The following is a 15,743-nucleotide window of genomic DNA, read 5'->3' as shown; positions in this document are numbered from 1 at the left end:
TTTCCCCCAAGTTGAAAAGAAACTACTTGAGTCATGCAAGTTTACAAAAGGACGCTGAATCAACACCCTTCATTATATTTAGAGGAAAATACCAAAGTGCACCTACGGCTGCTCTCCTTACTGGCAAAGGCTGGTGTGATGTGAAATCCTATCACTTCCCCGAATCCTGGTATGGGGGGTGGTTTAGTCACTCAGTCGTGGCCCACTCTTTCAACCCCATGGACTGTAGCCCGCCAGGCTCCTGTGTCCATGGTGTAAAGCATAAAACAAACTATGCCATATACAGTAATTCTTAAAAGAACACAGGACAAGGCTGAATGAGAATGGCTGGTAAAGGACATGATCTCTGTACTGTTTAATTATTAAGAAAAAAACTACCATTTAAGAAAAAATGTTAGTCCAACATGCCAAATGAGCCTTCACTTATGACCTTCTTTCATTTACCCTCTGAATTTAACCATGTTCTGTTTGAACTATGAATAAATCATCTGTCATGATCTAAAGTTACTACTGATTCAGTGAACTGGAGTAGGACACATCCCTCATGCTGGCTGCCTCCCTCGACAGGATGCAACAGGAGGGACGTCAGACTCGTGCCCGGGACCCCCCACCACCACACGACTCTACACGCACAGATGGTCTGTGATGACTTTCTCGATACGACACCAAAAGCATTTAAAGAATATCAAAAGCATTTCCATGAAGGAAAACAAACAAACAAACTGGACTTTATTAAAATTTAAAATTAAAACATTAAAAACTTCTGATCTGCCAAAGGCATGGTTCAGAGAAAGTAAAGATGAGCCACAGGCTGGGAGAAATCCTTGCAAATGACACAGCTGACAAAGGCCTGGTATCTAAAATGTACAAAGTACTCCTAAACCTCAACAACTAGAAAACAAACAACCTGATTTGAAAAATGGGCCAAAGACTAGTACTAATACCTCAGCAAAGAAGATATATAGATGGCAAACGGGTGCATGTAAAGATGTTCCACATTATATGCCATCAGAGAAATGCAAATTAAAACAAGACAACACTACATACCTATTAGAACAGCCAAAATCCAAAACACCGACATCAGCATGTGCTGACCAGGACGTGGAGCAGCAGGAACTCTCCCTCATTGCTGGTGGGAATGCGAATGTAGTTCCTTCCAAAACTAAACGTACTCTTCCTACCACACGATCTAGCAACTGCACCCCTGACCACTAACTGAGGCACTGAAAACACATCCACACAAAATCCTGCACATGCCTGTTGAGAGCAGCTTTATTCATAATTACCAAAACAAGCAACCGAGATGTCCTTCAGTAGGTGAATGGATAAACTCTGGTACATCCAGACAATAAAATGTAATTCAGCAATAAAAAAAAATGAGCTATCAAGCTGTGAAAAGACGGGCGGGAACCTTAAATACCTACTGCTGAGTGCAAGAAGCCAATCTGAAAAGGCCACGTGCTCTACGATTCCAACCCCGTGGCATCTGGAAAGGGCAAACTATGGAGGCAGTAAAATGACCAGCGGCCGATAGGGGCTGGGGCGGGGGGAGGCACAAATACACGAGGCACAGAGGGCCGTCAGAGCAGCAAGACTACTCTGTACGACACTGCAGTCACAACACAGCCCTCCTGTTCAACATGAAGTCTCCGCACAGTTCACACCGCAGCGAGTGTTCCTCTGCCGGCTCAGGGTTCAGTCAACAAGAGACAGCTGAGAGGCTTGTCGGTCACAGGCACCACAACTCTCAAGCTCACTCTCACATTCATCTTCAAAGAACTTTTAACACGATGGGTTAGATGTGTTCTATACGACATTTGATGATATACTTACAGTTTCACAAGTAAGACACCTGGTTTCATTAGTCAGTGTTCCCTGAAAGATCTCATGAACCCATGTTGGGTCTGGTGTGCTGTTATTTTCACTGTCGATGTTACCGTTAGGCAAACGACCATTTTGTTTCTCCTGCTTTCTCTCTTCTTGTAAAATATCAGCAATGGTGTTTAGTAGGTAGTTTAGGAATTCGTGGGCATCTTGCTGCATGTAGTTGTCAAAGAGCTCTAAAAATAATGATACACAGAGAATTATTTCAGAATGAATAACTTCATTAAAAAAACTAAATTAAAAAAAGTATATCTAGTATTCTATCAGAATTACATAAAATGTTTGGGACTGTTAGTAATGAACAAGAAACACGTACCTTTCACATATACAAATTATGACTCAAATGTGGGGAAAATAAAGTTATGATGAATAAAAGTCTTCTGCTGCTGCTGCTAAGTCACTTCAGTCGTGTCTGACTCTGTGCGACCCCATAGACAGCAGCCCACCAGGCTTCCCCATCCCTGGGATTCTCCAGGCATGAGTACTGGAGTGGGGTGCCATTGCCTTCTCCAATGCATGAAAGTGAAAAGTGAAAGCAAAGTCGCTCAGTCGTGTCCGACTCTGTGCAACCCCATGGACCGCTGCCTACCAGGCTCCTCCGTCCATGGGATTTTCCAGGCAAGAGTACTGGAGTGGGGTGCCATTGCCTTCTCCAAAAATCTTCTAAAAAATACTAATTGATCAAAAAAGAGAAAACCTATCTCATACATAATGTATTGAGGTGGTAAGAATCAACTGCTTTTTATTAGTTCACTTAATCTATTGTCCCGTAAATACTACAAAAAGGCAAAATGGTTGTCTGCGGAGGCCTTACAAATAGCTGTGAAAAGAAGAGAAGTGAAAGGCAAAGAAGAAAAGGAAAGATATACCCATTTGAATGCAGAGTTCCAAAGAAGAGCAAGGAGAGATAAGAAAGCCTTCCTCAGTGATGAATGCAAAGAAATAGAGGAAAATAATAGAATGGGAAAGACTAGAAATCTCTTCAAGAAAATCAGAGAAACCAAGGGAACATTTCATGCAAAGATGGGCTCAATAAAGGACAGAAATGATATAGACCTAACAGAAGCAGAAGATATTAAGAAGAGGTGGCAAGAATACACAGAAGAACTATACAAAAAAGATCTTCACAACCCAGATAGTCACGATGGTATGATCACTCACCTACAGCCAGACATCCTGGAGTGTGAAGTCAAGTGGGTCTTAGGAAGCATCACTATGAACAAAGCTAGTGGAGGTGATGGAATTCCAGTTGAGCTATTTCAAATCCTAAAAGATGATGTTGTGAAAGTGCTGCACTCAATATCCCAGCAAATTTGGAAAACAGCAGTGGCCACAGGACTGGAAAAGGTCAGTTTCCATTCCAATCCCAAAGAAAGGCAATGCCAAATAATGCTCAAACTACTGCACAATTGCACTCATCTCACACACTAGTAAAGTAATGCTCAAAATTCTCCAAGCCAGGCTTCAGCAATATGTGAACTGTGAACTTCCAGATGTTCAAGCTGGATTTAGAAAAGGCAGAGGAACCAGAGGTCAAATTGCCAACATCTGCTGGATCATGGAAAAATCAAGAGAGTTCCAGAAAAACATCTATTTCTGCTTTATTGACTATGCCAAAGCCTTTGACTGTGTGGATCACAATAAACTGTGGACAATTCTGAAAGACACGGGAATACCAGACCACCTGACTTGCCTCCTGAGGAATCTATATGCAGGTCAGGAAGCAACAGTCAGAACTGGACATGGGACAACAGACTGGTTTCAAATCGGGAAAGGAGTACGTCAAGGCTGTATACTGTCACCCTGCTTATTTAACTTATATGCAGAGTACATCATGAGAAATGCTGGGCTGGATGAACTACAAGCTGGAATCAAGATTGCCAGGAGAAATATCAATAACCTCAGATATGCAGATGACACCACCCTTATGGCAGAAAATGAAGATGATCTAAAGAGCCTCTTGATGAAAGTGAAAAGAGGAGAGTGAAAAAGTTGGCTTAAAACTCAACATTCAGAAAACTGAGATCACGGCATCCGGTCCCATCACTTCATGGCAAATAGATGGGGAAACAATGGAAACAGTGACAGACTTTATTTTTAGGGGCTTCAAAATTACTGCAGATGGTGACTGCAGCCATGAAATTAGAAGATGCTTACTCCTTGGAAGAAAAGATATGATCAACCTAGACAGCATATTAAAACGCAGAGACATTACTTTGCCAACAAAGGTCCATCTAGTCAAGGCTATGGTTTTTCCAGTACTCATGTATGGATTTGAGAGTCGGACTATAAAGAAAGCTGAGTGCTGAGGAATTGATGCTCTTGAACTATGTTGTTGGAGAAGACTCTTGAGAGTCCCTTGGAGATCAAACCAGTCCATCCTAAAGGAAATCAGTCCTGAATAGTCATTGGAAGAACTGATGCTGAAGCTGAAACTCCAATACTTTGGCCACTTGATGCGAAGAACTGACTCATTGGAAAAGACCCTGATGCTGGGAAAGAATGAGGGCAGGAGGAGAAAGGGGATGACAGAGGACAAAATGGTTGGATGGCATCACCGACTCAATGGACTTGAGTTTGAGCAAGCTCTAGGAGTTGCTGATGGACAGGGAGGCCTGGCGTGCTGCAGTCCATGGGGTCACAGAGTCAGACACGATTGAGCAATAGGACTGAAATGATAAATACTACAACAGGGAAAGTTTTAAAGCGGAAAGTGGACCTTGTGGCAGTGCCAGGGCAAATGTATACGAATCACAGAGGAAGCCTTGAACATGATAAATCACTGGGCCACACAGCCCCGTGTACACGCTCTGCCAGAGTCAGGTGAGGCCTGGAACCTGCACTTCTCCAAGCTCCTCCAGGTGATTCTGCTGTGCAGTCAGGTTTAGGGAACAAAGGCATCATGGAAAATATATTTAATCCAGAGAATCTCTAAGGGCCCTTCCAAAGACCTGTAACTCCGTGGAACGTCCCCCGTAGCTACTCAAATGAGTCCTGTCATGGAAACACTAAGCACTTGATCTGTGCTCACATGATGTACCCTGAGCCTGGAGAGGAAGACCTTCCAGGGCAGGGCCTCATGCCATCTTCCTAACAACCCCGTGACACCGCTATTAGCAGTATTTAACAAGTGAGGAAATGGAAGAGAGTGGTAAAGACACTGCCAGGAATCAGCAGGACCACGACTCAAGGCAGGCCGTTTGGCCCCACCCAGGGGACTCGGGCAGCCAGGCCACCTGGCCACACAGGCATCTGTACCCAGCCAACAAGATGCACTCAGACCACCACCCCACCAGGAAGTTTCACCTCCAGAGCTTATATAAGTTCAGGAAGTTTACAGTTTACATTTTCAAAATGATAGAATAGAAACTGATTAGAAAATCGAGGGAAAGCCTCCCTAAGACACAAGGAATTTAAAAATTACATTTTAGAAGGGCTGCAGATATGACCACATAAGACTAAGTTCTACACATTAGAAATCATTTAAAAATCTTAAGATGGTGAAACCTGAAAGGTATGAACATCTTCAACATAAAAAGAATTTATACAAAAGACAAAGTCAGCAAAAGACTTGAAATCAACAACTTATAGAAACAAAATTTTAAAGGTTAAATAAAATACATGAAAAAACATTCAACCCCATGGTAAACCAAAGAGGTCATTTGGCATTTCTTGAATGAATGAATGAACAGACCACAGGCCCTGAAACAGTGAAGGTGACATAAGAAGAACAGACTTGACGCCCAACAGCAATGTGAATGCTGCACATTGCTACAAGCCAGCTGTTCTGACTTCAAGCCACCTTAGGAGAGGTGGCCCTCTGCACAGGTGAAAACCCACGTAAAACCATAGTCGGCCCCTTGTATGTGAGGACCCTCCGTACCTGGTCACGCACCTGTGGATTTGAGCTGCCACAGACGATGCAGGGCTCTAGTATTGACTACTGAAAAAATCCTCGTACAACTGGACCCGTGTAATATAAACCCATGCTGTCCCAACGTCAACTGTACATGAGCTTTCTACCAGGACAAAATTTTTTAAGTGTCCCACCAACACAGACAACAAAAAAACAACAACTCTCTGAGAAGACCTGAATCACTCTCATTCTAACAGAGTTGTACTTGGCTTTCTCACCACAGCAGATACTCGACACATCTGTAATTTAAGACAGTAAGTAGGTTTAGCTTTGAATCAGGGAAATATTTTAAAAAGTGCTTTTGTGAGCAATTAATCTATTTGTATATGGAGAAAATGAACAAAACTTTTAACATGGTTATCAGATTAATAAAGAGTAACCTATAATTATATTATTCCAGCATCTTCATATGTTTTAGGAAATTCAGTATGACCCATGCTTTTCTTGATTCATGTGACAATGAACAGTTCAACTGAGTTAAGGGCAGGACTCCCCATTAATAACCAACCTTAGAAACTTCTCAAATTATATGTCTATGGGCATCATTATATTCGAGAGATAACAAATGAAACTAAAAATAACACCCAATTTTCTTTCTACAGTGACTGAAATGCCTAATTCCAAGCAAATAAGCAAAAAGAATTCCACACGTTTCTCAAGTCCATCCGAGCTTCCCGAGGCGGTTCACCACCCTGGACAGACGCTGGGCTCAGACGTCAGGGAGGACACGGGCCTGACAGGTCACCGTAACATCCCTGAGTGCCAGTGACATTAAGGCAACTGAGGAAGTAGTGACTAATGATGAGCTTGCTAGGGAAATCAAATGAAAACTATTTGAAGAGAGAAAAGGGAAGTGGGGGTGTAGCCAGTAACTATTTTTAAAAGGGTGGGGTGGGGTAGGGGGTGGAGTTAAAACCATATATCTAAGCCAGAAAGTTTCATTTATTGTGTTGGCGCTTTCCTTTGCCTGGGGTATGTCTTTTAGCATCAGTTTTTGTTTTTGTTTTTTTTCATGGCTAAAGTGGGGGAAATATAATGGCCTTTCATCAGGTTATTGTAAGGATCAAATGAGTTAATATGCATAAAAAGCATTACCAAAAAAACACAAATGAACAGTAATTGGAAAAAAAAATCAACAAAAAAACTGCAGAAGACCCCACAACTTTTCTTTTTTCAATATTTGGGTGCACCAGGTCTTAGCTGTAGCATGCAGGATCTAGTTCCCTGATCAGGGATCAAACCCAGCCACCCCCAACCCACCCACCCCCGCCCGCACTGGGAGCCTGGAGTCTTAGCCACTGGACCACCGGGGAAGTGGCCCCCAACAACTTTCCTTGATCAAAGAGCCAAGTAGGCAAAAAAAGAGAAATGACGATTTCTCATATCCGGGCATACAGAATTTAATCTCTGTACAGCACACTTCAGACGGCAGCCACACCTCACAGGAACCCAAGTGACTGTGTCCTCACTGAGCCGGCTGGCGCTGCCTTCCAGGCAGGAACACCGCCTTTGGCTTCTCAGAAGCCGCTGCACCATCAGGCGTGAGGACGCCCAGCCAACGCTTGCTGCACCCGACCGTCCTGTTACCTCAGCAGCAGGTTGAGAAGCAGAAGAGTTATTTACCATTTTCTTTCCGCAATCTTGTTATGAACTTCTTAGGAGGTATGACTCCAACCTTCTTCTTCTGGGTGGCGATGCTGTGGAAGAGGTCTGCTAAGCACGTGAGAAGGCTCTCCTTCTTCCGGGGCTGACTCTTATACGCGAGAACTTTTTCCCGAAATGGACGACAGAAGTAAAGTGCCTGAAGAACTGAATTGCAGTAGCAGGTATTCCCAAACTAGGATAGAAAAAGAAGAAAAAAAATTTATTTTGGTTAAAATTGGGGGTAAAACAATTTCCAGAGAAAGAATTTCCAAGCCTAGAGTTGTTGAGAGAAGAGAAAGAGCAAGATAGCGAATATTTATGATCCTCATAAATCAAAAGGTACCCAAGGGTAGAACTGTGGTGTTGGAGAAGATGCCTGAGAGTGCCTGGACTGCAAGGAGATCCACCCAGTCCATCCTAAAGGATATCAGTCCTGAATATGCATTGGAAGAACTGATGCTGAGGCTGAAGCTCCAATACTTTGGCCACCTGATGCGAAGACTCATTTGAAAAGACCCTGATGCTGGGAAAGATTGAAGGCAGCCGGAGAAGGGGACGACAGAGGATGAGATGGCTGGATGGCATCACCGGCTCAATGGACGTGAGTTTGAGTGAACTCTGGGAGTTGGCGATGGACAGGGAGGCCCGGCATGCTGCAGTCCATGGGGTCACAAAGAGTTGGACACGACTGAGCGACTGAACTGAACTGAGGGTAAAAATAATTGTCCTGACTGCAAATTAGAGATTTTAACATTAAATGGATGCTCTTGACATCAGTTTCAGGTTAAAATGGAAGAAAGATACATGCGATAAATTTGGCCTTTATGACCACTGAGTTAAAGAACTACAGTTTAAATAGTGAAATTAGATAAGGTTTAGGATTCTGGAGTGGAGAAGGAAATGGCAACCCACTCCAGTGTTCTTGCCTGGAGAATCCCAGGGATAGGGGAGCCTGGTGGCCTTCTGTCTCTGGGGTCGCACAGAGTCGGACACGACTGAAGCGACTTAGCAGCAGCAGCAGCAGGATTCTGGAGAATTTTTTTCTTTTCCAATTCTCACTGTTTTGATAGTATCGGTTGTATAAGAACTATTTTCTATACTGTACATTTAAAAATATAACTCTCAAAAATTCTTTTATAAAAACATAATAGTGAAGTTTACTATCAAGTTCTTCAGGGCCATCCAAAAAATAAAAACAGAAAATAAGAAAAAAACAGGATACTCTGAAGTATTAGATGAAAGAATCAACAGTGTGACAGCCTAACCACTGACATGCTGAAATGCCAGGTCACTGGCATTTTGTGCTCAATCCATCAGGAGGACCTGGACTCGCTCTGGAGTTGAATCCTGAATGCCTGCGCCACCTCTCACTGGCCGTGTGGCCTGGAGCAGGCGACCATGACTCACTCAGCTTCAGTTTCCTTCTTTTTTTTTTTGGCCTTGCCCCAAGGCACGTGGGATCTTAGTTCCCCGACTAGGGATCAAACCTGCACCCTTGCATTGGAGACACAAAGTCTTAACCACTAGACGCCAGGGAGGCACGAGTTTCCTTCTATTTAATGACAAGGGAGGAAACAGTCTTACTTTACAAACAGAAGAACACAGAGCTTGACAAATATTTTCTGCCTTCCTTCTTCCTTCCCGTGAATAGACAATGACGTGAAAAGCAGGCTAATAAAACACCTGGAAGTCACTCAGGGAGGATCCAGGGAGTACACAAGGACCGAGGACAGTTCTCAGAGCACTGTCCCAGGGTAAGGTCCTGCACGCGAAACTCTAACAGGCTACCTGCAGAGGAGTGCTGAAGAATGCAACCTTCAACTATGTCCATAAACACATGCACACGTCCGCTGATATTTTAAAATTAGGAAGGCTAAATCAAAAGCTAATATAAATGATTATTTATAGAGAGAAGGAAAAGAGGAGAGAGCAATGAAAGTGAGACTGCTGTGCATGTACATGGTTATAAGAAGTTTCTTTTGCACCCATATTTTTAAGAAAAGATTTATTTGGCTGCCCTGGGTCTCAACTGAGGAACACAGGATCTTTAGTTACAGCATGCAGACTTTTAGGTGCAGCATGTGAGATCTAATTCCCCAACCAGGGATCAAACCTGGGCCCTCTGCATTGGGAGCTCAGAATCTTAGCCGCTGGACCACCAGGAAAGTCCCTGTATCCATATTTTTAAAAAATTAAATTAAAACAGGAAGAAAAAATAAATTCCTAAAATCAAAAATAAACAGAAATAAACCTAAATGTCTATCAAATTGATGGCAGAATTACTTAAAGAATGACTTCAAATGACTTTAAAGCACAGGATGGGTTTTTACTATCAACGCCTTCCTAGGGAAGTTACCAAGCCACTCTCTTTATCGGTTTCCTCATCTGTAAATGACGTTTATAACAGCACCAACCTCTACAATCTTGTGAAGAAGTAACTCAATGATCTGCATGAAGAACTTAGTGTGGTTTGGCATACCTCATCACTACATGGTTATTTTTGAAACAACCTTTTTGAGTCATCTGTCCCTTTTGGAAAATTAGCTTAGCTGAAACAGATTAAATCCTATAATCCCCAGGTCTACACTTAAATCATGATAGATGGCAGCAGCACAAATAAACCAGAGGGGTGGTACCATCAGCCTGCAGCACTGTGCAACTTGAAGTGATACAGAGCCATCACATGTGTGGACAGAGTACGGGTGCCAGCATTGTCCATTTATTAAGAATCAGCAAAGCTTAATTATCTTTCATTTTTAGGTAAAAATGAACATTAGCAGTGCTCATACTTTTGCCCCCACCCGCCAATGAATCATCTTACATATTCCATTTGGAAACTACTGGTTTTAACCACTATTATGTCAACATAATGTCAACAGAATGTTTTAAATGGCTAACTGCTCCACTGTCACCCACGCTGGTTGGTGACGATGCCTGTCCCATGAACATCCCCTTCTAAGGGAAGACCCTCTTCTCCCCACAATTTCTGTTCAGGCACGTCCCCAACCACCTGCTCCCTGCAGCCAAGGGTACCTAATCCAGATTCTCAGGGACATTGTTCCTCCCCCTCACCTGACCCCCATCCTGACCCCCTTTCTGACCTGCCCCCCCCACCTACTCCCCCCTACTCACCTGCTCCTCCCCCCTTCACCTGCTCCCCAGCCCCAGGCCTCCTCACAGGAACTGACTTCTCTATGCAAATTCTGTAAGGGGGTCAGTCACAAGCCCTTCTGCAGATGCTGCCACAGGGTCAGGCACTTGATCCAGTCTGGCCCGAGTTCTTTGGTCAGGTTTGATATGAACAGTCTGCGATCTCTGATAATATAGGCTTTGAGCAGCCTAAGGACACCAGGTGGGAAGAAAGTAATGGAGAATGAAATCAACACAAAAGAAAACAGAACCAAGAGACATCAGCCTGCTCAACCCTGTAACCTGCAAATGGTAAGTTTCATTTTTATTTCTCTTTCCTCCATGGTGACCCTTGTTCCCTGCATTCAGAGTTCCAACTAATGACTACTATCAGTTCAGGTTAGAGAAAGCCTTTTATAAGATGGTTCAGCCTCACAAAAAGATTCATTAATCCCAACCGACTTGTGTTTGGGGGCTTATGTATTAGAAAGTTAAAATGATTCTCGAAAGGCTGCTAAAAACGGAGTAACTGCACAAAACGTAGGAAAAAGACACTAGCAGTCTAAATGACTCTTCACTCAACTTCACTCGACTAAGTATTTATTGGCTACAAGATATAAAGGGGAAAAGGCAAGTTGGCTGGTCAGATTAAAACCATTTGTTTTCAAAGAATTCAGCTAACTGCACAAACAGCCGACATGTAAAAGAGGGATTTTACAGCAAGAGAAAGCACCCAAAGGCTCCTCCGCCTCTCGAGATGGTTTCTGCACTCCCCTGTACCCCACCAGGCACACCCATATTTCTCCTGACATCCTGTAACATCAGAAATACTAACGTACCCACAAGGGTTAACTCAATAGGAAACCCCCACTATATGTATTATGCAAATCACAGGGATAGACATCAGAGTTATCAGGAAGAGTCAACTGACATGAAAGCTATCATTTGCGAAAATGTTCCTCCAAGATAAAAATATCTACAACTGAAAGTAATGGAAACTAGATTGTTATTAACAAAGTGAAGAGTAACCACTCTGAATTTTCTGGTAGGTTAATTAAACTATGGGGTTTTTTTCCTTCTCTTCATTAAAAAAAAAAAGTCTACTTTTCTAATTGCCCAAATGCACAGACAGTTTCCCAAAAGCAAATGCCTTTGAGTGATTCTAGTACTTTACTAGTCGCAAAAAGGGATTCAATCAGGAAGACCTAACAGGAACTCTTTTCAGTATTCGCTTTCAGTATTCGCTTTTTGTAAGGTTGATTAAAATGAACCTGGAAATGCACACTTTGCTAGAACAGACTGATTAGAAGAAAACAGACACGTGCCTCATTTTAACAGAATCCAATTATTAGGAAAGATTAACCACCAAGTTCCTAAAGCAGCTGCGTTCCGTGTTGTTTATAAACACTAACGACTTGGCAAACAGGCATAGGGACAGGAGGAAAATGTTCAAATGTTCACCTCTGAATTAACTAAGCCATCTCCCCAGCTTCTCAGAGCTCCAACCTTAGTTTTTAAGGGACTCTATAAATAGTGTGATAACTCCAAATAAAAAAGGAGAAGAAAACTAGAGAGAAGGGTGATGACAGTGTAAGAGGTGGAAATAGAGCTCATGGAAAACGGTTCAAGGCACACAACACAGCTGTAAAGTGGCCCAAGACCACAGATCACAGGAGCGTGTGTCGCTGTCCCAGGTCAGCTGAGCCTGCTCTCACCACCACTGATCTCTGAGCAGAGTTCGAGGTGCTCATCAACTCTTCACAGCCGGAGCCCTGGTTACCTCAGGATCTCAGGGATCTCAATTCTTCATCACTGTAACAAGGCACAGAGATCGGAAATTCCGGCTTTCCTTGGCTTTACTGGACCCTCATTTATTCAGCTTCAGGGAGAAACACAAACTCCACCTTCTGAATTTAGACTGGTGCATACGAAGTAATAAAAATGATACCTTCTTAGAAACTTTTGGTAACACAATCAACAATGGTTTTTGGTATCATATTGAGTTAAAAACATTAGCAGAAAAAAAAAAAAATACCACAGAGCTTTGTGCTTAGTCGTGTCCAACTCTTTGAGACCCCATGGACTGCAGCCCACCAGGTCCCTCTGTCTTTGGGGATTTTCCAGGCAAGAATACTGGAGTGGGTTGCCATGCCCTCCTCCAGGGGATCTTCCTAACTCAGAGATCGAACCCAGGTTTCCCGCATTGCAGGCGGATTCTTTACCAACGGAGCCACTAGAGAAGCCCCACAGAGCTTTAGGACTCATATCGTATCAAGTATGTTGTTTTACTTGTTTGGAGGTTATTTGCAAAAAAGTTACTTAGGCACAAAAGGCAGAAGGCTGGAATGCTTACACAGGACAAGCTAAAGGTAAGATAGCCTTCAATATAGAAAACACTACTGTTCTAAAGAAGAGAGGTTCTCCCGGGACACTAACAATGGGCACAGCTTTACGACAGTTCAAGACACAAATGAGCTTTGGGGTCTGAACCAGGTAAGAGTGGTTCCCACAGAAAAGGAGCAGTGAGACTGAAGAAAATAGGGTCTGCTCCCCCAGAACTGAAATGAGGCTTCTGATCGCTAGGCAACTCTATATGTAAGTGCAAGCATTTCAGATACTATACAGAAGTCGAGGCTAGACTTCTCAATAACCAAGGGAAATTAAATATTCATTTAACTCTCTTCCCCACGAAACCCCAAATAAAATGACAGTAAAAGAATAGATTATTATTATTTGTAGACTTTTGGATCGCAGCCATTCTGACTGGTGTGAAATGGTACCTCATAGTGGTTTTGATTTGCATTTCTCTGATAATGAGTGATGTTGAGCATCTTTTCATGTGTTTGTTAGCCCTCTGTATGTCTTCTTTGGAGAAATGTCTATTTAGTTCTTTGGCCCATTTTTTGATTGGGTCATTTATTTTCCTGGAGTTGAGCTGTAGGAGTTGCTTGTATATTTTTGAGATTAGTTGTTTGTCAGTTGCTTCATTTGCTATTATTTTCTCCCATTCTGAAGGCTGTCTTTTCACCTTGCTAATAGTTTCCTTTGATGTGCAGAAGCTTTTAAGGTTAATCAGGTCCCATTTGTTTATTTTTGCTTTTATTTCCAATATTCTGGGAGGTGGGTCATAGAGGATCCTGCTGTGATGTATGTCAGAGAGTGTTTTGCCTATGTTCTCCTCTAGGACTTTTATAGTTTCTGGTCTTACGTTGAGATCTTTAATCCATTTTGAGTTTATTTTTGTGTATGGTGTTAGAAAGTGTTCTAGTTTCATTCTTTTACAAGTGGTTGACCAGATTTCCCAGTACCACTTGTTAAAGAGATTGTCTTTAATCCATTGTATATTCTTGCCTCCTTTGTCAAAGATAAGGTGTCCATATGTGCGTGGATTTATCTCTGGGCTTTCTATTTTGTTCCATTGATCTATATTTCTGTCTTTGTGCCAGTATCATACTGTCTTGATAACTGTGGCTTTGTAGTAGAGCCTGAAATCAGGTAGGTTGATTCGCTGGAGAGGGTGTGGAGAAAAGGGAACCCTCTTACACTCTTGGTGGGAATGCAAACTAGTACAGCCACTATGGAGAACAGTGTGGAGATTCCTTAAAAAACTGGAAATAGAACTGCCTTATGATCCAGCAATCCCACTGCTGGGCATACACACTGAGGAAACCAGAAGGGAAAGAGACACGTGTACCCCAATGTTCATCACAGCACTGTTTATAATAGCCAGGACATGGAAGCAACCTAGATGTCCATCAGCAGATGAATGGATAAGAAAGCTATGGTACGTATACACAATGGAGTATTACTCAGCCATTAAAAAGAATACATTTGAATCAGTTCTAATGAGGTGGATGAAACTGGAGCCTATTATACAGAGTGAAGTAAGCCAGAAGGAAAAACACCAATACAGTATACCAACACATATATATGGAATTTAGAAAGATGGTAACAATAACCCTGTGTACGAGACAGCAAAAGAGACACTGATGTATAGAACAGTCTTATGGACTCTGTGGGAGAGGGAGAGGGTGGGAAGATTTGGGAGAATGGCATTGAAACATGTAAAATATCATGTATGAAACGAGTGGCCAGTCCAGGTTCGATGCACGATACTGGATGCTTGGGGCTGGTGCACTGGGACAACCCAGAGGGATGGTATGGGGAAGAAGGAGGGAGGAGGGTTCAGGATGGGGAACACATGTATACCTGTGGTGGAATCATTTTGATATTTGGCAAAACTAATACAATTACGTAAAGTTTAAAAAAAAAAAAAAAAGAATAGATTAGGTAAAAACTCAAAAGGCTAAAGAAGATGACAATGGACCAGAGACAGAGCAAACTTAGAGAAAATTTCACTCTTTTAGATGAACAAAATTTGAGGAAACCTTCCAATAGTAAAGATACTAAAAAAGAGGTGGGGGCGGGGGAGTGGAATAAACTCAAAGGTCTCAGAAACAATCCAGTGAGTGCAAGAAAACCTCGGCAACAACAAAATCTTTGAATAATATCGTAAGAAAAGGAGCAGAAGATATTGTCTCCATGAAACAAGATTAAAAAAACAAACAAACAAACAAGGTAACACTCTAAAAAATGAAACATGCAAAGAGTGGATAAAACAGTTGAAGATACAGTCTAAAATGGAGACTAAGGGAAATGATCAAAAATGGGATAAAAAATAAAAATAAGGAATCAGTCTGTTTCAATATGCAATTAACCATAAAAAAAAAAAAAAGACAAAACAGAGACATTACAGTAACAGGAAGAAAACTATCCCAATAATAGTATCGGAAATGACTTAGACCTGAGGGACACACATCATTAGTCTGAATGGGTCAGTAAACAGCACAACAGGGTTCCCATCAAGAGACAGGATGAGATTTCAGAACATTGGGACAGAGAACACCCTTCAGGACTCCCAGACACCCTCTAAAGGGGAAAAGAAGGCACGTTCATAAGAGAGAAAGAGCCAGAATGGCTCTCTTACTGAGAGGCTCTCTCACTTGCTGAGAGGCAAGTGCCCTCTCAGCATCAAGAGAAGCCAGAAAGCACCAGAGCAAGCCCCAAAGACTCTGAAGGACGGGTATACCCTAGGATGGACGTCCAACTGACACTTAGAGACAGATAACCAAACCTGTCTTTGGTACACACGACCTCAGAGTTTATACCT

General features: G+C 42.4%; 1 protein-coding gene across 3 annotated transcripts in view; it reads right to left on the bottom strand.

Moving 5' to 3' along the window:
• The window catches only part of USP12 (ubiquitin specific peptidase 12), a 59,872-nt gene that overhangs the window by 10,657 nt on the left and 33,472 nt on the right, over positions 1-15,743 (bottom strand). For all 3 annotated transcript variants that reach the window (NM_001098059.1, XM_010810799.4, XM_059892053.1), the window contains 2 exon segments: positions 1,834-2,060; positions 7,424-7,637. In NM_001098059.1, coding sequence (NP_001091528.1) covers positions 1,834-2,060; positions 7,424-7,637 — 441 coding nt within the window.

Source organism: Bos taurus, chromosome 12, assembly GCF_002263795.3.
Source record: "Bos taurus isolate L1 Dominette 01449 registration number 42190680 breed Hereford chromosome 12, ARS-UCD2.0, whole genome shotgun sequence".
NCBI lineage: Eukaryota > Metazoa > Chordata > Mammalia > Artiodactyla > Bovidae > Bos > Bos taurus.
This window is presented reverse-complemented; position numbering and strand designations above follow the sequence as displayed.